A 23,506-nucleotide genomic window follows, 5' to 3' on the forward strand; every position below is an offset into this window, starting at 1 on the left:
CCAGACAGGAGACTTTGCATATAGTCAGGCTTCAATCTCTTCAGAGGAAATTACATGTATTTACTTTCATTCCAGTCGTCTAGCTCTACTTGCCTAAATATGATCATGAGATTTTAAGACAATATTATTTAATGATCAACAAAATACATATAAAGTGAAAGGCAAAGAGAATTCTAATCAAACAGACCAATTCACGTATGTACCGCGGCACAGAGGTTCGGAAACACTGGGCTATAATACATACAAATCTAAAAAATATATTAATGAGGGGCTACATAAATAATATTTTTGTCACCTCAGACACATCACAGCAAAAACTTTTTTGTGTGATTTTCAGACATTAAGCTTGTTATTGGATTACATTTAAACATTGATTAATTGAGGTATTTTATTTCCCTTTATCTTGTTTTACTTCTCTCTTTTCTTTTTTCTTTCCTTTTGTCTTTTTAATCGTGGTACTTTATTTGTGTAGACTTAGACTTCTTTTTTTTTTAACTCTTTTGTCTTCTCATTGATTTTTTTTAAAATTTCATTGAACTATATTCTGCTTTTCAGTTATTTAATTTTTTTTATTATTTTATCATTTTAAATTAAAATATCAGAGAAAGTTTAAAGGGTAAATTGATTTTTGCTGGAATGGCAAACAGCTGTGAATCAAAGAGTCCCAAAATACACATTTGTAAGACATTATTTTATCTTCGAAGTATATACTAACTATTGTGCTACTTTACATTAAATAAATGTAACATTACATTCAAAATACTAAATTGATTAAAATGCTAAACAAGGTTTTTGTTTTTCTACTTTATATACCCTAAATAAAGGACAAATCTAATAAATGGTTGCTGCATTCCAAAGAATCCCCTGTGCTGAAGTAATATGCCTGTTATCTTATTCATGTTGCTTGAGTGTGTGCAACTTATTTTACAATTTCTTACAATTTGATGAGAACAAGTCTGTTTTTTCTTCTTTTATTTGTGTTCTAATTGTACTTCTTCATAAGCACAAAAAAGTAGAAATGTTCAAAAAAGAAAGACAAGAGAAAACAAGAGATAAGACAAAAAACAGCTCACATTGTGTTTATGTAACCAATATGTCTACTCACCAAAGAATGACTGAAGCAATATGGATAACAGCAGAGGACAATTTATTTAGGGTCTGATGCCAATTTACCATCGGTGTCCAGCACTTTAAAGGATTGATGGACTGGAGCACATATCCCTCAAAACATTCTATGTACAGCATATAATCTTTTTCAAAACCCTGACTATAGATCCCCTGACCTCCCTGAACTCTTGGTAAATGGGCATAACATTACAGCTAACAGTCTAAAAAACTCCCAAATTAGGGAATTATTTACTAATGTTTTTTTCCCTTATAGATCCAATCCAAATTCCATCTCACGTCTGTTCTTCGGTGATCAAAAGAAAGAGATCAGAAACAATTACCTAAAACTTCCCATTCCTCAAAGCTAAGGAGGTCCACTACAAAATCCTTTCTGGTATTTACCCTTCCAAAGAATTTCTCAGACGTCGCTTTGCTATTGATAGTAATTCTTGCTCTTTTTGTGATGGGGATATTGAATCAACAGAACATTTATTTTATAATTGTATGTTCTGTAAAGCCCTGTGGAACGATGTGCACTACTGGCTCTTCCCAAAGATTCCAAATTTACTTGACTTTTCTAAAAATGATATTATCTTTGGTTTCTCTAAGAAAAGAAAAGAAGCTTGAAAGTGTTCTAAATGTAATAATTATTATGGGCAAATTCTTCATTCACAAATGTCGTTTTCTGAAAACAAAGCTGTCCTTTTGTACTTTTCACAAAGAACTCTGCCTCTTCCTCTCATCTGTTAAATTTATGGACAAAAAACAAGCTCTGGTTCTGAATCATATGATTATTGAATTAGATCTGCTAGAAAACCCCTAAGGTATAACGTCTTTTTTTTTTGTTTTTTTGTTTGCTTTGATTCTGTTTGGGGTTTGTTTTTATTTATTTATTTGTTGTTGTTTGTACTTCCTGTTCATTATCTATCTTCTATATGTTGGAATTCAGCCTGTTCTGATACTATTTCATGTTGGGAAAATAGAATCTTTGTAGAGATTGCCATAATTGTTGTACATTTCTGTGCAATTAAAAAAAAAAAAAAAAAAAAACTTTCTAGACTTCCGTGGAACTCATCAGTTTTTTAAAGGGGTGTTATCTCTTGCACTTCACTGTTGTGACATATGATGAGAAAATGTGACATTATATCTAATCCTCATATTTCTTAGATTTTTTTGTTGCATTGTTCTAAAAAGTCAAAAAGTCCAGACGGTGGATTAAACGTTGACGTATTTTTGACTGTGACACATATCCTCCCTACTAGGGGTTGGCAGTGGTACATTCCAGATGACAGCTCGTTCTGAGCTAGCCTTCATGCCTGAGCATCAGCATACTGTCGGAGCCACGGACAGTGTAGAGTTATTTGAAAACTCGGTGGTTTATTTGTGCCATTATCGTCTCGTTTGAAGCTAATATTGGCCAGAATGTCTGCTTTAAAGAAAGGAGACTTGTCACCAAGTGAAAAGGAGTTGTTTGAGGTTATTACTGCAGGTAAGCCGGCTAACGCTAATCCCTGAAAACACCATACAGCAGTTAGCTCTTGTTAGCTCTTTTGAGAAAATGTGACTGAATTAAATAACTGAACCGCAGTTAAAGCCGTGATGCATGTTTGCAGCTCCTTTATTAATAGCAGTTGACTTTAAAATTAGCTGTGTCAAAGCTTGTGAATAGCTGATGTTAGCTCAAAGCTAATCATTCAGGCTAAAATGTAGTCCCACCTCACTAATGCCAACTTGCAGGATAACATGAGTTTTAAACGTGATCTAAGTGGACCGAACTACATGGTAGATTAGAATGATTATGCAGTGTATAAGTTGGACTATGGCAGACTAATTTAGAAAAAAAAATCTTAATTTAATATAGTTTAGTAGCTGTATATCGTAGTGTTTTGTGTACTGAAATAATACTGAGGGGGTTTTTTTGTCTTTAGGAAACGTTCAAGAGGCCTCAAGGTTGCTGGGCTGTAAGGATGTTCGAGTCAACTGTTTGGATGAGGTAAAAGAGTATGTCTGATCGCAATATCGAGAAAACAAAACATGCACATGTAACAAAGCACGTTATCTGTCTCGTCTCTTTTACGTATTTGATCGAATGTTGACTTGCAATGATAATTTTTAGTTACGTTTAATTTATATTAACAGCGTATGCACTAATAATTCTTTTTTTGAGTACAGATACTAAATCTGGTGTCATAAATTGACAACTTACTGGACATTTTTCAAAAGCTCCTCTCTACCTCGTTTACAAGGGTTAGGGGGGCGGGGACATCGATTTATATTATTTCTTGTGTCTTATCCTTGTGACCAAAATCGCATTCATCTCTAATTACGATATAATCATCAGGCCAAAAGGTTCAAATGGTAAAATAACTACATCTGAGACACCATCTGTGGTTTCTTCTAAAAAGTAAGTCTTTTCATTTCAGGACTGCAGTGTATTTGTGGAGCACACATGATGAGCTATTTAAGACAAGGTCAAACACATGTGTTGCTGAATAAAAGGACAAATTATAAGTCACAACTCTGAAGGACGTTAGAGGACGTTTGTCCTGTCCACCTGTCAGAAGCAGATGGTTGTAGTTTGATGTTTTTTTAACTTTACTGTACCTGTAGTAGATGGTGAAGGTAAGTACAGACAGATAATAAAAACAAGCATTTTAACTGTTTAGAAGCAATTGTAGTAACCTTTTTTTTTTTTTTTTTAATATATTAGTTTTGAATTTTTTTTTCTGTAAACATTTCCTTATTTCTAATCTTTGCTTAAATGCAATAAATATCAGCAGCTTTTCTTAACTTTTTTTGTCTTATCCACAGTATGGGATGACTCCTCTCATGCACGCCGCTTACAAGGGAAAAGCAGACATGTGCAAGTTGTTGCTTCAACACGGTGCAGATGTGAATTGTAATGAGCATGAGCATGGATACACAGCGCTGATGTTTGCTGGCCTGTCAGGTAAAACCTGTGTGTGCGTGTTGGTTTTAATCGTTCCAGCAGCATCACTGAAGAATCAGTTGTTTCTTTATTAAGTGTTGTGACTTTCCTTCTTTTGTGCCTGCAGGAAAGACTGATATCACATGGATGATGCTGGACGCAGGGGCAGAAACAGACGTAGTTAACTCTGTCGGAAGGACTGCTGCACAGATGGCAGCTTTTGTTGGTACGTTTGGAGTAACGGTTAGCTTTTAGGTCTCAGTGGTCTACACACAAAGACAAAAAGACAGAGACAAAACCTTTTTAGTCAGATTTTTTTTTTCTTCTTTTTGCATGGAAGAAAAAAACTAGAGATTGGCATTAGCTTCAGTTTTTTTTTTTATGTATTTCTTTTTCTTAACATCCCTTACCTACCTACTTGACCTACATTAGATACAAATTATTGGAACTGACTGATCTTGGGTATGATCACTGTTTTTTGATTATATCACTTCATTTTTTGCTAGCTGGTACATTCCATCATCCGTGCCCTCCATACACACTGAAGAAATCTTAGAATTGCCTTTAGTATTTCCGTTTGACTGGTCATTTGTTGTACATGTGCTAAAACAAATGAACAAACTAATTTGTTCTCTCTTTAGGGCAACATGATTGTGTCACAGTGATCAACAACTTCTTCTCCCGTGCCAGACTGGATTACTACACTAAGCCTCAGGGTTTGGAGAAGGAACCCAAGCTACCACCCAAACTTGCTGGACCTTTGCATAAGGTCATCATGAGCACCAACCTGAACCCTGTCAAGGTAAAGCTTCCCTGGTTTCTAAAAGGTCATGATATAAAAATATATAATTGATGCAGCTATTGTTATTACCCACTGATACAGATTAAAGTGCTGTTGCAGTCTTTTATTTATTCATTTGCAAATATTACTCTGATTTCTTCTGGTTATGGGCATTGTGCAGCAAACTTTCAAATACATTTCATCACTGAGCAATGGGGTATAGTTAAAAACAGCCAGATACTGGTTTAGCTCTGATTGACTGGTCAACAGCAAGGATGTCCTGTTGTGCACTTGGAGCTATGAACGGAACTGAAAACAGATTTTTACATCACAGATTATGAGCAAAGACATTAAATATAAACTGCATTTCTTTTACTAAGAAGAACCTCAGTGTTTGGTTTGTTTTCCAGATGGTGATGCTGGTGAAGGAGAATCCTTTACTGGCGGAGGTGGAGGCGCTGGACAAATGTCGCCGGGTGATGGAGCTTATCTGCGAGAAGTGCATCAAGCAGCAGGACATGAACGAGGTGTTGGCCATGAAGATGCACTACATCAGCTGTGTGCTGGGAAAATGTGCCTCCTTCCTCAAAGACCGTGAGGACAAGCTAGACGGTCTCCTGAAGAGGTGTGTGATCTAAAAATGATCTTTGTTAGACCTACGATAATCTAGTGTTTACTTTCTGTGCTTTTTTTTGTGTGTGTGTGTGTTAAATAAATGTAAAGATAGCACAGGTTAGAATAGGTTCTTAATTTTTTTTTTTAATGCTTCTAAGCAGCTTTTCCTGGTAGGGCATTTGTTTTTTCAGTGTTGTGACCAATATGGATCGTAACAACACTGATGGTGACAGAATTGTTGGTTATTCTACCCACTCTAACACTCAAGCCTGATCCTGAGTGGAGCTATGTCTGTTAAAACCAAAAATTCCAAAATGCAGTGAATTTTATTATTTTAAGTTATTTTTGAGATGACATCCACTGTACAGTTATAAATACCTCTAATCCTTGTTTTCCAGCTTGCTGAAGGGTCGGGACTCTGATGGTTTTCCCGTGTATCAAGAGAAGTTTATCAGAGAATGCATTCGCAAATTCCCATATTGTGATGCTACTCTGCTGCAGCAGCTGGTGCGGAGTATCGCTCCTGTAGAGATTGTGAGTTTGCAAATCCAACTCACTGGAAAGCTAAATGGATCTAAAAGGCTAAATTAAGCGATGTGTATCTTTTCATGAAAAAAAAAAAAAAAGTCAGAACTTTGTTTTGAATAGGTTTCATTCAAGCTTAATGTATTTTGTAATCAGCTGTGTGTGGTGGTTGATTTGTGTCTTTCTTTCTAACATCATTGCAGGGTAACGACCCCACAGCTCTGTCAGTGCTGACTCAGGCCATCACCGGTCAGGTCGGCTTCATGGACGCAGAGTTCTGCACGACCTGTGGAGAGAAAGGAGCCGAGAAGAGATGCTCCATCTGTAAAATGGTGAGCGTCAGAGCTACAACAGATTGTCGGTTTTACCTCAACAATGAAGCCTGTTGTTGTTTATTTGTTTTAATTTGATGTGAAATTTTTAATTATGACCTTTTCTGAGAGTCCTTTCTTTAACTGAGTGCTTGGATTGTTTACCTTTTTTGACATAAACGGTGTATAAAGTTGTTGTTTTTCTTTCTCACCAGGTGATCTACTGTGGCCAAGCTTGCCAAAAGATGCACTGGTTCACCCACAAGAAAGTTTGCAAGAAGCTCCAAGAGCAGAGAGAGAAACAAGAAGCAGAAGCGGCCAAACTGAGGATGCAACAGAACAAAGGTATTTTCTTCATTAGAGAGTTAAAATAAGTCACACAAAATAGTAACACAAACATTTGTCCCACAGAAGCTACTAAATGTAGCTTCTGTGTTAAATGTTACAAAATGTGTGTAATGACAGTGTTCTATTAAAGTAGAATCAGTTCCATTTTAAGGTCATTTTAACATCAATATCTGACTTTTTACTTAAAATCGTCTGCTTCAGGATCAGTGTGAATAGAGACATCATGTTTCAATATTTTTTTTAATTATTATTTTTTTCTTTAAATTCAACTTTTGAGAAAACCCTTAAAAGCTGTTTTCTGCTTATGGATTTACAAAAAAAATTATTTTCAAATTTAAAAGAGATATATATATATATATATATATATATATATATATATATATATTTTCTTTTTTTTTTTTTTTTACATGCTTAAAAAAATAAACTTTTAAAAAGGGAGGCATACAAAATAACATCACTAATTAAGAGCTCGTTTGAATTTTCTCCCATATTTAAATAAACTCACAGTAAAAGCATGCTGTGAAAGACTTAAAATATGATCAGTTTAATATAGAACTTTAACTGACGGTCATCAAGAGTTGATCAGGGATAAAACACAGAGCTGCATGTGATTAAAATAGGTTTGAATGACTTGTCTTGTTTGTCTTTCAGAGGAGAGTAAAGCTGTGCAGGATGCCACAGACTCCATGCAGGAGCTTTCAGTAGACACTAGCAGTGAGGTCACCCCTTCAAACACTGCAGCAGAAACGGAAACATCAGACCCTGCAAGCACCTCAGCTGCTGGCAACTGATGAACATCTGACAGTTGAAGACAATGACCATCTTCTCTAGGGTCTATCCACACACCACAGATAGAGAGCAAACTGGCCATAAGAATAAACGCCAGATAAAGACTCGAAGGAGGACTCATATTTATTAACAATCTAAGACTCTCACCATAACGGCAAGACACATCCGAGGAATGCCGCAGTCTTTGTGTCCTTTTTCTAAGTTAACTTTTCATATGGAATTGTTATAATATCTGAATGTGAACACTGCATAGGCTAAAGTGTTTTTGGTAGACGTCACTGGGAGGGATTCGTAATGGCTCACATCCATTATGGAAAGCAATTCTGCCTTAAACTGTAGCAAACTGTGGGAATGAAGTAACCAATCAGAGTTGTTTCTTTGCAGTTATTTGATGTATTTCTGGGACGTCTTTTGTACTGAAAACATTATGGGAGCTGTGAGTGAAAGGCATGGCTGAAAAATGTTGACCAAAAATGTATATTTTTAAATATAAATGCCATCAGTTTATTTTTCGTGAATGATGAGATGTGACTTTAATTCTCAGGATTTTCCAAATTCCGACTAAATGGAAACATTTACTCCAGCATCCACTGTTGAACAAGGACATCATGTCAGGATGGCAAGTGTCAGTTTGTCTCGAAAGATCTCACTGTTGTAGTTTTGATGTTCTTTCATTTGTTGTGCACCATGAATTATTAGAGAAGCTGAAGTCAAAATATCAAGTTCAATAAGGCTGTGATTGTTCTGAGAGCTGGTGACTTCAAATACATTAAACAGAGACCAACTTCACTGAAATATGCTGTAGATTCTCATTTTTTAAGTGTATTTATTTATGTTTGTACACTCACTCCTGAAATTATCAGGGTGTGTTTAGTGCAATCGATAGCATGTAAATCCTGTGAAACACACTTGCCCCTGATCACAAATCATCACAAACTGCACATTACTTTTGTGTTTCCAGCTGTGCTCGATGTGCCCTATTGATTTGTTTCGAGTCTTCCTGAGGGCTTGACAAACATATTCAGCATAGCTTTCCTTTATTGTTCAAAATGTCAATTAACACTTTAAACTTTTACCTATAAACATTAAAAGTTACCAAGATGCATTCTGGGACTTGACACCTTTTCATAGTTTAGTAAAGACGTGGAAAATCATTTTGGCATAAGCATAAATGTCAGCGATGGACGAGGAGGCAGAGCGGTTCTGCTAATCAGGTGGTTCGATTTATCCAGTATGCATGCCAAAGTGTCCTTGAGCAAGATACTAAAACTCAAATTCCCCCTAATGCATAGATATGAGTCCATGATGGGGTAAAGACATTCAAGGATTAGAATAATGAGCTGTATTGATGTGCAAATTTGTGAACGGGTGAATTTGAGAAGTTCTTTGAGTGCTGGTATTATTTATCAAGTGTATTACTTTGAGTTTTTTTGGTCAGAATAAAGTGGAAATATGTATTTATGATATATTCTGAGTGATAACTGGACTATAAATCAGTTTTTATTCTGTAATTGTTAGCTTTAACTTTGCTAATTAGGACCAAGCATGAAAACATCGTGCATTTCTGCATCACTAGTATATATGTGACTCACATTGTTTGTGCTGCTGTAACTTTACTGTATGGTTTCCATTGGTGGTATTTAACATCCAGAAGTGACGCATGTGAAAGATCATGGAAATATCTTTTACAAGGAATCTGTAGTTCCGAGTATGTTGTCCAGGAAAGAACTGGTTAAAATGCGACGCTTCCTACTGATTTGAAATAAAGTCTGAGTATATCCTGTTCAGCAGACAATAAACCACATTCTCCTGTCCATTAACCCATTAAACTCTCTTGTTTAGTGCACACTTAAGATGACTGTACAAACTGTTACTGCCAGTTTGCATCTATCATTTCATTTTGCATTTTATTCTGTTTGACATTTGTTTTAATTTCTTTTCATCTCTGGGGTCATCTGTGGCTCACTTTGTGTCAAATAACATTTTGGGGTATTTCAGATTTACTTTTACTTCCTGTGATTGTTATTGGTCTTGGGGGAAATCTTCAGTTGTAGCTCTTTTTTTGTCTCAATCCTTCACTGTTTTGGTTTACTGGTACTTTAGGCTATTCAAATTTACGTTTGCAGTGCACCTTTTGCTCTATTTTGAATATATCACAGAAATAATGAGAATGGAGGAGAAACTTTGCACTGTGTAATGACTGAACTTGCATAGGAAGTTAGGAAGCTATCACTGGCATCTTCCAAAAGCCACAGACTGGAGGATGCGGTGACAATCCTGACTGTAAATCTGGAACGACGTCTTCCTCTCTGCTGGCTTCACTTCTAATAACACAACAGAGACAGTTCCTGTGTTTGTAATGACAAACCGCGTGTCCGATATGTCAGAACATTTCAACATCTTTACCTTTTCCATCTAAGATCTGGAGTGAGGGCAGGCGATGGATTACATGTTGGCGATAGCCAAGTTCATGAGAGATGGGATTGAGGAAAAAAGCTGCATTTTAAAATACACAGTATAGTCAAACATCCACATTTGCAGATGGATCTTTAAAGCATGAACAGAATTTCTCAGGCCAGGTTGTTGATCTGTGATGGGTGTGGTTGATGGTTCAGGACTCACTGGCATTTTGGAGCTGCTGCATCCTCCTGAGCTCGTGCATTGTGTCCTCCAACCCTCTGATCAAGTTGTTGTGAAGAAACAGGATTTGCAGGCAGGTCAGATGTCTTAGAGCACCTGTGTCGGAGAGAAAGTTTTAAAAAGTCATGACTACATATGTCTTCTTTTCTAGAACTTTTTCTTCAGGTCCCTACAGCATATCTACATGCACAAATGTGCATGTCGAGGTGAAAAAATTACTTTTAATAATTAAAAATAATTTAAGCATTAATTCCAGCGCATTTTAGAGTAAAATGTTTTTTTCACCACTTTATATTCATCTGATTTGTGTAGTAACTTTAAAAAAAATCAAATAACTAATCTAAAAATACATAAGTAAGTATATATGAAAGAAAATAAATTGTTAAATGTTAAATCATTAAAAAGATGGGACTGTGTTATAACAGAGGAAACTATGTATTATTTCAAAATAAAAGTACAAAAGTGTTTGCCACAAATGTGTTGTAGCCTCCCCCAGTATTTCAGGGAGTTTCAGAATTTAGTAAGGACCTTATATACATGATTTTTTTCTTGTAATTCAGGTGATGCTCTTTCTTAAAAGAAAGACTGCAGCACTTGTTTCAACACCTAAAAATTAAAATACCTAACTAAATATGTTGCAAACTGTGAGTAAAAATTGAAAAATATATTATACACATATTTTAAAAAAATCTGCCATTAGACTTTCTTATGACCCAGTAAAAATCACGTTTTTTGTGTTTCTTTTTGTTGTTGCTGTTGTTGTTGTTGTTTGTCTCTTTTTGCATTCAGGGGAGAATGAGAGGTTAACCTGAGACAGACTTGATGTTGTTATTTTGAAGGTAAAGCTCAGTCAAGCAACAGTTGACGGAACGGCAGCTCAGCTCTCTAATCTGTAAGAATTAGAGAGAAATAAATTTAATCGTCTGTTCCATCCTGTATGCAAAAAAAAGCTGTAAGTAGATTACCTTGTTGTTGTTCAGCCACAACGTCCTCAGAAAGTGAAATCTTGATAAATCAGGAACACTGGTGAGTTTTCTGTTTAACACAATACAAACCGTCTAAATAATCTCTGGAAATTTTTCCTCTGTAAGTTAAAGATATACATATATTTTAGAAAAGTAAATGCTTTTCTTACTTTGTGGCAAGGCTGAGTTGACAAACATCACGGTCCCTTCTTATTCCACGCTTCTGGAGAGAGTCTTCGATGACCTGTGGGTAGTAGGAAAAGGAAAAAAAGGGGTAAAACTTACATTCATGGCTGTGAAATGGTTGTGAGTGGTGTTGAGTTTAAAGCCGATTCACCTTGCCCACCTCCATCTTCTGCTATATTTCCTGACCAAGGCACACCTGTTGCCAGGATACACCTGTTGAAATCACAACAAACACAAAAGTTGCTCTTCTATTTCAAAAAAATATGTGATTGTGATATGTGATGTTGTTGGTTTTGCTCTCATAGGGCTGTGGGAGATTTACGCACTTTTTGTTCATTTTTGCACAGGTTAAAAGAGTTTATGTTTGTAACATCTGCAGGACAGCCAGAGATCCAGCAGAGGGCAATGCTTCACCAGACCTGAGTGGCAAATTCAGTAGAATTCATTTAGGTTAACACAGTACATGCAGCAACCTAAATGATTAGTCAGATTTTTCTATTATCGCCAGCTGCATTTCAGCCACTTAGTGCAGTGATTCACATTTAAGTAACAACAGTTTAAGTCTCCATATGTGGAAAGTCATGTTTAAAGTACTTTTTTCCCATTTACTTTATCTGAAATTTGACTGTTTGTTTTTATTAACGTGCTTGCATGAACTATGTGTGCAACAAGGATGGCTTTTTGACCCCAGATACTATGTTTAGTGTCTGTTAGTCATAAGTAGAAACTGTCTCTTATGCTCTCAGACAGTTAACTGTAATTTCATGTGACTGGGCATGAAACAGAGCACTAAAACCCATTTGTGAAACTGACAACGGGAAAATTTGCTAAGTTACTTGTTCTACATTTCTTTCTTTGTCATGGCTCACTCGTCTTCACATTGTTGGAAATAGTTTTACTTGCATAAATGTAAAATCAGGCTACACTGTTACATCTTCAACATTACATAAATATTTTAAATAGAAAATATGTCTATGTAAAGTTTTAATAATCATTTTCATTTACAAATATTTACATTATTATTTTATTTAAGTCCTTCATAGACTTCCATACATAAAACTGAAATTATGGCTCTTGAGGAACTTGTGTTTGGTCACATCTATTCTCAATCTAATCTTAATTGACTTAATCGCTTTTGATTAATCAAAGTACTGATATACTGTAAATAGCCTCAGCTTGCGCTCAATTTGATGGGTGTTCAATCACATTTCATAATCTTCTTTATCAGCTGGAACAGGCTGATTGTAAAGTGTTTGCATTACAATGAAAACTGTCAGTGGGAAGCATGATGATGACAAGAGTGATACCACTCCCCCTCTTTTGTTTGTATTATACATACAGAAGCTGACTAGCTTTGTTTACCACAAATGCCTGAAATGCAAAAACAGCTTGTTATAAATGGTAACTTAAGACAGCTAGCAGCATTTCTAAAACTCACAAATAACAACACATTTATTTTCCTTACATTGGCGTTTTCTACCTTTCCTTTTCACTATAACATTTCGAAAGTGTAAAAAGCAAACTGGCTAAACTCTGTATTGGATTCCACTATGACACCATGAAATCTTGTTGTTCTAAGCACCTCGGAGGACCTGCCAGTGTTCCTCCATAAATTTTGTTTGTCACATTCTTTTATCTTTTTGTGTAATCCCAGATTATGATGTTGAAATTTAGGGCTGGATCAGGTGACCCTGAATCCTCCGTTAGTTACACTGCATTAGGCCTAGGCTGCTGGGAGTTCCCATGATGGACTGAGTGCTCACTCAACTCTTTTCATTTCAACATCATTTCATTTAATCATTCGTTATTATTCATCTCTTGCCGTCTTCCATAGTGTGTGTTTTATGCTGTCTTCCCAGCCGGTCATGGCAGATGACTGCCCCTCCCTGAGCCTGGGTCTTCCGGTTGTTTCTTCCTTTTGAAAGGGAATTTTTTTCTTCCCAGTGTCGCCAAGTGCTTGCTAATAATAACAGTGTAAATACCAGACAGGTAAACTCTGGAGAGAACAGCAGTGACTGAGACACCAGCCACGGTTTGTTCAGCTTCTGCTGAGAACTTTTCCAAACTGTGTTGCCACATTGACCCTTCCTTCTTGGCTTTGTTCCAGGTGTTGTGCATACCTTTTGTACCCCTCCGGTTGCCCTCGCCTCACCTCTCATTACTGCATACGGGCACTTCCTGGTCATGCACACACTCCTGCTTGTCAATATGCTGTTAACCTGGCCACCTTTCATTTCCCATGAGGGTTGGGGGAAGCGTGTTCCTGCTGCTGAGTTAGAGCGTGTGCAGAGAGGGAGTCGCTCTCACCTCTTTTTTTTTTTTCTTTTATATGGTGAGGACACAAAAGGTAGAGCCTATCATGTTTACCCTTCGGCATTCACCCACTCCCATAAGAAGCTCAGAGGGGCGTCAAAGTGTAAATAGTCCTCTGAGAAGAGTTGGCCACGTTGTCCTTTATTTTCTCTCGGAAGTAGAGTGAATGAGCCCCCGGTGTTCCTGTTTGAGGAAAAACAAAAGAGAGAGGAAACAATAACAGAAGCTCAGTGTCAAGCTTAATGACAGAAACCAATCACCTGCGGAAGGGATAGAAAGGAATTACATTTATGCAGGTGTGGTACGACACTGCGAAAACACCACTTATGAATGAAGCTTCCAATTTAATGTCCATCTCCAAAGTCATATTAATCTGTCTTGAGAATTGTATGTAGTCAGTAGCATTGATCATGTTAGAAAATCCTGAAAGGTGTTGAGCAGGCCAGTCAACGTCTTTCTCACAAACTGGGAAAACCATTTCATTATCAACGTTTCTTTCTCTCCTGCACAATTTAATTTTTCTTTTCACTCAAACTTTTTTCTTACTTTCCTCCCTTATTTTGTCTTGTTTCTTTCCTTCATTGTTTTCTCCTTTTATCTTTCCCATTTCTATTTTTCCTTACTTTACACACAATTTGTTTTTCTCAAGTCTCTTGATATTCGTTTCATCCTGCTAATGTTGTTTCTATTTGTTTTTCCTTCTTAATTTCCTTTTTCCTTTCCATTTTATCGTTGTTCTTTCTCTTTCCCTTTTGTTTCTGCCTTTCTGCCTTCTTACATTCATTAATTTGCCCATCCTAACCCACTTCTTTCCTAAATTTTTGACAATTCTTATTAATTTTTAAACAAATTTCAAACATTTTTGATTTTTAACATCGTAGTCCATCTGAGTATTTCTTCCATCTCACTCAGCAGAAGTATGACATCCTCAGGCTGTCTCTCCTGAAAAGGGAGAGCAGCCCTAAAAAGTGTTTGTGTTATAATAAAAGCAAACAGGTAAGAGATCTTGCATATCAACTTTCATTCCCATGAGCAACAATTAGTGCCTGTGCATGACACCGCTTTTCATATCTGTAAGACAAGCCTGGATTGAGTGTTCCCCACAAAAGTAATTATATCTCTTGTTGTTTTGTACAGCGAACATACAAAGACTCCAGTTAGTCTGGGCACTTGAATCATTAGACGTGTAACTGACAGGAACTGAGGGGTCGGCAGAGGGAGGATACAGCAAATTACCCACACACAGTATCAGCTTTCATCACTGAATTCAAGGCAAGTCCCAACGTGGAGTATGTCTAATGTGACAAACTGAGCAGGAGGTACAGCTTAACCCGGTGTCTTTAACCGTCAGCCTTGCAGACATTTGCAGTTAATTTTCTAGTATCACTACTGAAGACGAGCACTTTCATCTGCACTTATAATCATCAGGTTTAGTCATGAGTGATGCATTTTTTTTCCTTTTTTAAAAAAACTTTCTGTGATTGGTCTGGAACACAGAAAGTCAGAGAGGTTAGATTTTTCTTTTATTTTGAAGAACATGCTGTAAAATTGTTCATAGTTCAGTCATATGTACCTTTATTTAGAGTCAAAGAGCATATTATTATAATTAATCCATTATTTTCATTTCCAGCTCAACTCTATTTTTATTCTTGGACTTCATTAGAGGAGCATGAGTCACCATTCTTATGTAGCTTATACTGAATGTTGGTTCAGTCCTTAAGTTCATGCACAATTTGAAGCCAGCTGTTTTAGCTCATGTTTTTTTAAGCCCACCGTTCCTTTAAGCCTGCTTTGGCTACTCACAAAAAAGAAGGTTTGAACAGCAGGTGGGTGAGGCTGTGTGCCTGAGGTTACCATATAAGGGACATCCACTCTTTGACATGATAAATAGCCAAGAGTAATTTTTTTTTTAAGGGTAAAACTGAGAGTTTAGAGCAGTTTGAATCTCGAGATTCTGGCTCACAGGGACTCTGCACATACACAGACCTCATTATTATGAGGTCCACTTTATAGACTCTACCTATTCTGGACAGAGTATATATTTTTCAGCCGCATGCAGTTTGGATTTGTCTCATGTTTTAAATTTCACTGTAATTTAGGAAATCAAATGCACACGCACATGGATAGATGGATGGATGCCACATTGTGAATTATACTGACTTTATACTGACTTTGCTTTGCTGACTCCTGCTTCTCTCATGCCACCATTAAGTTCACAATTGAGGTTGTATGAGTGCCATGAAATAGCATGGAGATGGTGTGATGGTTTGCACTGTTGCCTCACAGCAAGAAGGTTCTGGGTTCAAATCCAGACTGAGCCTTTATGTGTGGAGCCTGGCCAGCCTGTGTTACCTCCAGTTATTTGAACTTCCTCCTTGTATAAAGACATGTAGGTTGAGTAAATCAGTGACCCTAAATTTGCTCTAGGTGTGAATGGTTATCTGTCTCTATGGTATACCGTGCAACTTGCCCTATGACAGCTGGGATAGGCTCCAGCTTTCCTGCAACCCTCATTTAATATGCAGAGGCGAACAGATTTAGCACAGACATTTCTGTTCTTCCCAGGATGAGCCTAAAATTTGATGACCCTAAAACGTTCGCTGTAGTACCATGTGATCAGGTATAATTATTAATTTGTCAAATCAGTAATGATGTTTATAAGCTAATATTTACACTGCCATTGTGTTCACTTGTAATCATCACATTTAGGAGTAATTAGCAAATTTGAGGAAATCACAGGCCATCTTCCCATGAACCTCTACCAAAGAGTCTTTTCATGACTAGATGAGCTGCGCCCTGCTGGCACAATTGGAATCAACTGGAATCCATCATTTATGTGTTTGTGTTGAAAACACAGACGTTCCTGAACCTCCTATAGCTACTATGAAAACTGTTGCTTTTTCTCTTCTTCCATCCTTATACAGACCACTTCGTGTAAGGTACTTTTTTGTACTTGGTAAGAATCAGCAGGTTTGGCCTGAAGTGAAGTCCCGATGGCTTTAGCAGATATCACTTACATTGGGAAGAGGCTCTGCACTGAAGAAATCCACCACTTTCCAAAGAGCTTGGGAAAGCCAATATCAGCTGCCATGACCGCAGTAATGGCACCATATTGGGAGCTGAAAGTTGACCTGGAGAAGCAATTACAGTCAAAGTTGGTAAAACAACTTCAAGGTCAGACATGGCGCTCATTTGTTTCATGAGGAGGATTGTTGTTAATGAGCCAGCCATCCACAGGGGCCAGCAGGCAGGGGCTGTTAAGCTGGGCAGTGTGGTGGCAGAGGTTTTGGTTGGTTCTGGGGAGCCATGAAGCTTCCCAAACACTGTGTGATGATAAAAGATCTGGAACAACCAATGACCCCAGGAAGCACCATATAAGCTGTACAGGTGCATTAAGAGTTTCATGAATTATTTCTACATCTTTTTCAGCTGACATAAAAAAAAAAAAGCCTCAGAATTTAAGGTATAAGACTTTCACCCAACAAGGACCATTGCTGCCGATTGCTTTCCAGGATGCATTTCCGCCAACATAAGCAATTACTAACGGTACACTATTTATATGTGTTTTAGAACTTATGTAATGATGCTCACACTTAAGCGCATTTAACCAATTTGGGTTTTCACTGCTCTGTTATGTTGTATATCCAGTGCAGGTCTGGAATATTTTAATATTTGTGTTGCTGAGAAATTATTATCTAGTAAATAATATTTAATTAGAGCAAACAGAAATCAGTCATGGTATTCAGAGTTGAAGTAATCTGGAAAAAAAAATGCAACCACTGATTTAGAAACTATAACTGTACGAATAAGCAGCAAATAATTGACTTTGATTGGTCAAAAATGTTTATTTAAATCAATACTTTGTCCTCCTATTTGGACTTAAAGTGGCCCATACACCTTTAAAGTGGCCCATACACCCTTTTAAGCACCTTATGCCCCTTCATGCCACTTAAAGGATACACTGATACAAACCAGATTTGCTTTTTTATAATATCAACAGCAGGAGTCACTAAAAGCTAATCTGTTTATTATGGGAACCCAGTAGCAGTCAGTCTTATTGTATGACACCTCAGTGAAACTATTACTTCAAAACACTGGCACACATTAGAGCCCTTTTTTTTTTCTTAAGCAGAGGAACAAATCTGATTTAAGAACGTTTTGGAAGTCAGAATCATTCCTGATCTCTAATAAAAATGGACTGACTACTCAGCTGCCTTTTCTCGAGAATGGAAAAGTTTTATATGATTTATCTGTTTTGACTTATTCTCTGTATTTAAGATGTATAGCTAAACTATTGCATTCAGCCAACTCAAATTCAGACAAAAAGCTGCAATGGACTTCCAATCTAATCAGCATTTCTTTGCTTTTCTGCCCTCCTGTAGCAGATTAAATTAAAGGTTAAGCTCTCTGATATTTGATTTTGGTACGCCGTCTCCAAAGAATACATGCAAACTTGTAATCTTGTTTCCATTCACTTGATTCTGGTATGACAAATGAGATTATAAAGAATTATTCTGAATCATGATGAAATTCTTTAATGAAATCCCAAAGATAGTTTTACCCACACTGTGCCTGCTTGCTGTTCTTATTTGGCTGAGTCAGAAATTAGTTTTTATGCCGATAAAGGTCAGAGCTGTGGAAACTTGGGAGCATTATATTTCTGTTTACTGCTGTTTGTTAGTTTAGCCCAAACTGAATCTGAATGTTTAAGTGAACCAGCAAAACCTGTTGATGTGCCAACTGCTCACATAATCCCATCATGCTCATCACCCTTTCTGCATCTAGTATACTGTTTAGCTCTCCAAAATGAAAAATAAAAAACTGGGCGGGGTTGTCTTACTGGGGTATACTTTTGGCGACCAATCAAAATCTTCTCGATGAAACGCACCTGAGAAGCTGCCAAAGCGAGAGGCGGGCGAGCTATATAAAACCCACTGCCCTCACATGTGTCCCTCAGCATCGGTTCGCTTATAAGAGGCGACTGCTTCTCGTTTCCAACGTTACACACTCTCTCTGTCCCCAAACGCAGCCATGCATCTCAGCGCGCACGAGTCTTGCCATTCCCTCTTCTTGTTTTGCATCCTGCTGAGGAGTTGCCAAGCCTTCAAGAACGACGCAACGGAGCTCCTGTTCTCTCACGTGAGCGCCCCGGTGCCGGAGGTCCAAAGCAACGTCTCCATGAACCGTCCACGAACCGGCGGGAGAGGAGCGGGCAGCGCGGCGCACGACAGAAGCGGTGAGTGGAGTGAAGGGACGCATCCTGTTTCAGAGGACCAGAGGATGCTCCTCTGCTTTGGTATTTTTGGAGTTTGCAATGAAGTTATTCTGCTTTAAACTTACTTTAGAGAAAAAGGTTCTGCTTTGTTGCAGAATGTGTTTTTTTTTTTTTAAATTGCTTATTGTAAATTTCTGATGTTTGGAGGTGTTTCGCATGATATGCGAATATATCCTACCATGTGTGCCTTTAGCACATTGTAGACTGTTTTTGCATCTTAAGAAGCTTGAACGTTTTTAATTTATCTAGTTATTCTTCTCTATGAAAAGGTGTTTGCAACTACAACTAAAAGCGGTTTATGAAGATCAGGTTATAATGCTTTTTAAACCACAAAGATCAAATGTCTTTTAATCAGGCACTTAATCCCATCATCACCATACTGTTCCCATTTACACATTCCTACATTCTTAAAAGGGATTATTTTACACTAAATCATCACCAGTTTGCAGACATGACTGGAAGCTTATCGGAGTGTCTAGACTGGAAAGACATGGAGCAAATTTAGGGGTGTTATAAAAGGGAAAGATGCGCAGTGAATGCAGTGAATTTGAGCACACCAACCCCCCGCCCCTCCCCAGTGATATATTGCTCAGTGTAACACACACCTGATTGGCTGGGGTCCAGACAAGGATGCAAGGCTCTATCAGGCCGAGCAGCGGACTGGATGAAAGTGTTCTCCCATACCATTGTGGCGGATTACTAAACAGGGGGAGGGGGTGAAGTGGCAAAAGGGAGGGAGAGATCAGGCTGGAGCCTTCCTTCATTCATCAAACACTGTCACTGAGAAGGGAGGGCATTGTATATGGAGTTGTTTCAATGGACTCAAGCTTGGGTTACAGTGACAGAGGGGAGAGCAGTGGGACACTGTTTGTAGCCTACGGGAGAATAATGTTGCTGTACAGAAGTAGACCCGCTTCCCAGATTTAAAGAAGAGAGTTTTTCTGTTTCACAGTGCTGTAATTACTGAAGTAGAAATGTCAGGGTGCTCCTCTTGTATCGTGTGACTTGCCAGAGGCTGCAAAAGGGCTTATGACTAGTACAATGGGGGTAATCTTCAATCAGACCAAAAACTAGAGATGCAAAATTGTTCTGCAAGGAAAGCAAAAACTCTAAGTATAGCACTTGATTGGAGCTTTGCAACTGTGAGAATTTTCTGCTTTTATTTTTCACTTTCAAAAAGAGTACACAAAGAAATCTGTGAAGTAACTAATAGTCAAATAATTTGTTGCAGCCCAGTTTCTGTCTAGCTGCCTACATATATTTCTTCATATTCTCACACGTCTTTGTTTCTGCCTACAGAGCAAAGTCAAATTGGATGCAGAGAACTGAGGTCCACTAAGTACATCTCTGATGGTCACTGCACCAGCATCAACCCCATCAAGGAGTTGGTGTGTGCAGGCGAGTGTCTCCCAGCTCAGATGCTGGAAAACTGGATTGGCGGAACCCATGGCAGAAGGTTCTGGAATCGACGGAGCAGCAATCAGGACTGGCGGTGCGTCAATGACAAGACCCGTACCCAGCGCATCCAGCTGCAGTGCCAGGATGGCAGCACAAGAACTTACAAGATTACAGTGGTCACCTCCTGCAAGTGCAAGAGGTACTCGAGACAACACAATGAATCCGGAAACAAGTTTGAGGAGTCGGCCCTGTCGCCACCGAGGCTCCTCCACAAACACAAATCTAAGAGCAAGAGAAGGTCTGGGAAGAACAGGCTGAGTGAAAACTGGCACGAGACTGAACCCTGAGAGACACTGAACATGCAGAGTGACTCTAAACCTCAAGAAGTTTTGTCTCAGTGATGTTAAGACACGACATCCAGAAACAGCAGTTGTGGATTATATGTGTGTGACTGGGACTTGATTTATGTGAACTGGTTCCTCACCATGATGAAGAACTCCAAGCAGGACTCTGAGAACTTTTCTTGACATTTTAATCCACATGCTTAAAGCTAATATGACCAGGACTTGTCTGCAGAATGTTCTCCAGCCATGAACCATGCATAGACTGTCCTCTAGCCCTGTGCATGTGTTCATATAGTCATTTGATATGCAGATGGAGATCTTTAACTAACGAAGCGCCAACACCAATAAACACTACCCAACATCTTAAAATAATATTGTGTAAATAGATGTACATATATAAAATTCATGCTTTATAAAGTATGTCCATTTGTATAAAATTTTACCATGTAAGATTTATGATGTAATATATTTTATTTGGCAGCGAACCTGATAAGTGTGGCTTAAGTGCAGTCAGCATGTGGGTGAATCCTCTGGAAAAAGCTTTGTCATCAATCAGTCGTGTAAAAATAACATTGTATGAAATAAATATCCTTTTTTTTTTTTTTATCATATGTGTTTGTTTCTAGTAGGAATTTTTGGTTTGATGTGTTTCATCTTCAAGAGGGCTCTCATTAAAACTTAAAAAGCCTCGGACATAAAATGCACCAATAAATTTATATTTTTCAGGTAAGAAAGCTGGATGGATTCAGCACTGGCATATAGCATGATTTCTGCCATAAACACATTTCCACCTATCTGCAGTGTAAATGGTCTTGAAACATCTCAGGAATTAGGACCTCCCAGTCCTGACCAGTGGTCCTGCGGACAGGAGCTGGCAAATATTTCCCATAATTTTTTTTGGAATTACTACTTTACTAAAATGGGAAATTAAACACCGTAACGTTTAAATTATACTAATACAAACAATAAATGAAAGAACAGTGGATGAAACTGATTATGATGCTTCTGGATTCAATTAAATGTTTGAGTATTGTTAACATTAGGGAATTATCGGGCTAATTGTGTTAATCAAAAATAAAAATCCCCTGGACTTTTTTGGAAACCAGAAAGACATACGTACAAATGAATGCATAGAATAAAAAGTACATTATAGGTGCACAATTAAGTATTTCTAAAAGTTCTCTCTTTTACATCCTGCGTTTTTCCTCTTAAGGACCACATATTAAAGGGGAAAACACTGTTTTCTTACTTTTCTTCAAGTCACATAAACTTCACAAAGCTAAGTTCACAAAGTGTGACCTTTAATCCTCTGTTGTGAAGTGCAGTTAAGCTTTTTAATATCAAAATAAATACCTCTACGAGCTTGTTGTAAGTTCATAAATTTTACATTTGCAACTTCAAACGCTTTTATATTTATTTTGAAGCGTTCACCGGAAGTGTTCGCCATCGATAATCTGCCCGCTTCACAGCGGTGGTTCCCTCTTTTCCTCTTTTCCATCCACGTTTTCGGTATCTTACCACCCCGCCCATCAGAAGGGAAGGATAGCTTTGGAAAAGTAACCTACAGTGAAACCCCTCACACCCCTATCTGTAAACATATTGAGGTCAGTAATATGAACACGCGGGGTGATAACTGTGAACCGCACAGGGCCGCTCATCCCCGGATTTTCACAATGTGCGAGGCCGGGAAGAGCGACCACCACTCGGCAGAACGCTGCGTGGACTTCCCTGTATCGGTGGTTCTTCCTGCCGGAGGCACCGGAGAAAGAACGGGACTACAGACACCAAAACAGTTCTGCACGTTTCTTGGCAGACCGCTCATAAGCTACACTATTCAGGCTTTCGAGAGGTAGGAAACGTCTACGATAGGAGAGGCGACAAGATTCAATCCCCGTTAGTTATTAGGGAGACACGGAAACAGAAGGAAAAATGCCTCAGCTACTACCACCATGGCCGGATTAGTGGCTCGGGTGGCCCATGGGCAATATTTAATCGTTGGGCCCCCGCAGTGCACAGTACAGTCAATATCTGATTGCTCATTAATAATCATTTAAAATATATATAAATACTGAAATTGGGGGGAATCCTGGTTTCTAATTCAAAAGAAAACAGCTTGCAATTTGAGTATTTGCTTGGCTTCAGCGAAAATAATGGTGGGCATATTCTCCTATTTGTGACATATGCACAAAAATGTGGAATCATTTCTATTTTCAGTACATTTCCTGGCTTCCATTAGTTATGAAAATAATTTAAAATAGAAAAAATATCTAATTCCCACTACAATGCATTTTCAGCCTAATACAGCAGTCATCCCTAATCCGGTTGAAAAGGAAAAAAAAAAGGCCGCCTGTACTGAAAAAATCTAAATCTGGTCACTTGTTTTACGCATCCGCTATTTGATGTGGCAAGTGTGGCATACATACATGTTATGCTTTGCAGGCGAATGAACCCAAATCAGGTGTACTGTAGAACTTCTATTTTTACGATAGAAAGTTTTTATTGTCGTCATCGCGATATATATCGTTATAGGTTGGAAATCACGGGGGGGGCCCTATGTACTGTGGTGCAGTAATGAGGAAAATAATTACTTGGAAATAAGTTGCATAATATTTTTTTTTTGTTCCAGTAGATTTTTCTTTGCATGCATATTGGGATTAGCTAAATTTTGCACAACTGACAGAGGGGGTGAATTGATAACTTTTTCTCTGTCATGCTCCTTCAGCTTTTCTAGCATGTTAATTCTACCTTTCTTTTTCAACCTATAACAGTCTGTTAAGTGTTTGTACCCTTTCACATGCTTTGTCCAATTTGGTGCCTCATTCTGATACACCAGAGAAATTTTTGTGACTTATTAACCTTTGTAGGAGTAAAATCTGCTCACTCAATTTTTTTATTTTACTCAATTATGATTGTCAAAGCAGTATTTTTGTTCAGCAAACAAACATATTTTCTACAGATTTTGGCTCAATAACTAAAGTGA

At 37.9% G+C, this 23,506-nt stretch overlaps 3 protein-coding genes and 1 pseudogene across 3 annotated transcripts; 3 read left to right on the top strand and 1 right to left on the bottom strand.

The window, feature by feature from the left end:
- Nucleotides 1-2,376: 2,376 nt before the first annotated feature.
- LOC120732830 (ankyrin repeat and MYND domain-containing protein 2-like) lies at nt 2,377-8,200 on the top strand. Its single transcript, XM_040030681.1, has 10 exons — nt 2,377-2,596; nt 3,036-3,100; nt 3,919-4,057; nt 4,164-4,262; nt 4,678-4,838; nt 5,228-5,442; nt 5,831-5,966; nt 6,161-6,289; nt 6,484-6,613; nt 7,268-8,200. Exons 1-10 carry the CDS (start codon nt 2,530-2,532, stop codon nt 7,405-7,407), a joined length of 1,281 nt encoding a protein of 426 aa, XP_039886615.1. The 5' UTR covers nt 2,377-2,529; the 3' UTR covers nt 7,408-8,200.
- Nucleotides 8,201-8,718: 518 nt separating this feature from the next.
- On the bottom strand, nt 8,719-12,110 carry LOC120732831 (leucine-rich repeat-containing protein 72-like). The gene is made up of 7 exons (XM_040030682.1): nt 11,348-12,110; nt 11,181-11,254; nt 11,011-11,080; nt 10,854-10,935; nt 10,028-10,141; nt 9,812-9,901; nt 8,719-9,729 (listed from the first exon to the last, which is right to left on the bottom strand). Exons 1-7 carry the CDS (start codon nt 11,360-11,362, stop codon nt 9,635-9,637), a joined length of 540 nt encoding a protein of 179 aa, XP_039886616.1. The 5' UTR covers nt 11,363-12,110; the 3' UTR covers nt 8,719-9,634.
- Nucleotides 12,111-18,450: 6,340 nt separating this feature from the next.
- Nucleotides 18,451-21,130, top strand: LOC120732834 (sclerostin domain-containing protein 1-like). The gene is made up of 2 exons (XM_040030683.1): nt 18,451-18,745; nt 20,084-21,130. Exons 1-2 carry the CDS (start codon nt 18,541-18,543, stop codon nt 20,527-20,529), a joined length of 651 nt encoding a protein of 216 aa, XP_039886617.1. The 5' UTR covers nt 18,451-18,540; the 3' UTR covers nt 20,530-21,130.
- A 1,069-nt stretch (nt 21,131-22,199) lies between these two features.
- Nucleotides 22,200-23,506, top strand: part of LOC120733051 — a 4,931-nt pseudogene continuing 3,624 nt past the window's right edge.

This window comes from Simochromis diagramma, unplaced genomic scaffold (assembly GCF_900408965.1).
Source record: "Simochromis diagramma unplaced genomic scaffold, fSimDia1.1 OVJJ01000361.1, whole genome shotgun sequence".
In the NCBI taxonomy this organism is placed as follows: domain Eukaryota; kingdom Metazoa; phylum Chordata; class Actinopteri; order Cichliformes; family Cichlidae; genus Simochromis; species Simochromis diagramma.

What these genes read in the sequence shown, in the direction of transcription:
- LOC120732830 (XM_040030681.1), top strand. Translation starts at nt 2,530, where the DNA reads ATGTCTGCTTTAAAGAAAGGAGACTTGTCACCAAGTGAAAAGGAGTTG. An exon ending in GTTTGAGGTTATTACTGCAG is followed by an intron (nt 2,597 to 3,035) that starts GTAAGCCGGCTA and finishes TTTTGTCTTTAG; the next exon opens with GAAACGTTCAAGAGGCCTCA. An exon ending in GATGCTCCATCTGTAAAATG is followed by an intron (nt 6,290 to 6,483) that starts GTGAGCGTCAGA and finishes CTTTCTCACCAG; the next exon opens with GTGATCTACTGTGGCCAAGC.
- LOC120732831 (XM_040030682.1), bottom strand. An exon ending in TGTGGCTGAACAACAACAAG is followed by an intron (nt 10,936 to 11,010) that starts GTAATCTACTTA and finishes TAATTCTTACAG; the next exon opens with ATTAGAGAGCTGAGCTGCCG. An exon ending in GCAGCAGCTCCAAAATGCCA is followed by an intron (nt 9,902 to 10,027) that starts GTGAGTCCTGAA and finishes TTTAAAATGCAG; the next exon opens with CTTTTTTCCTCAATCCCATC.
- LOC120732834 (XM_040030683.1), top strand. Translation starts at nt 18,541, where the DNA reads ATGCATCTCAGCGCGCACGAGTCTTGCCATTCCCTCTTCTTGTTTTGC. An exon ending in CGCGGCGCACGACAGAAGCG is followed by an intron (nt 18,746 to 20,083) that starts GTGAGTGGAGTG and finishes TTCTGCCTACAG; the next exon opens with AGCAAAGTCAAATTGGATGC.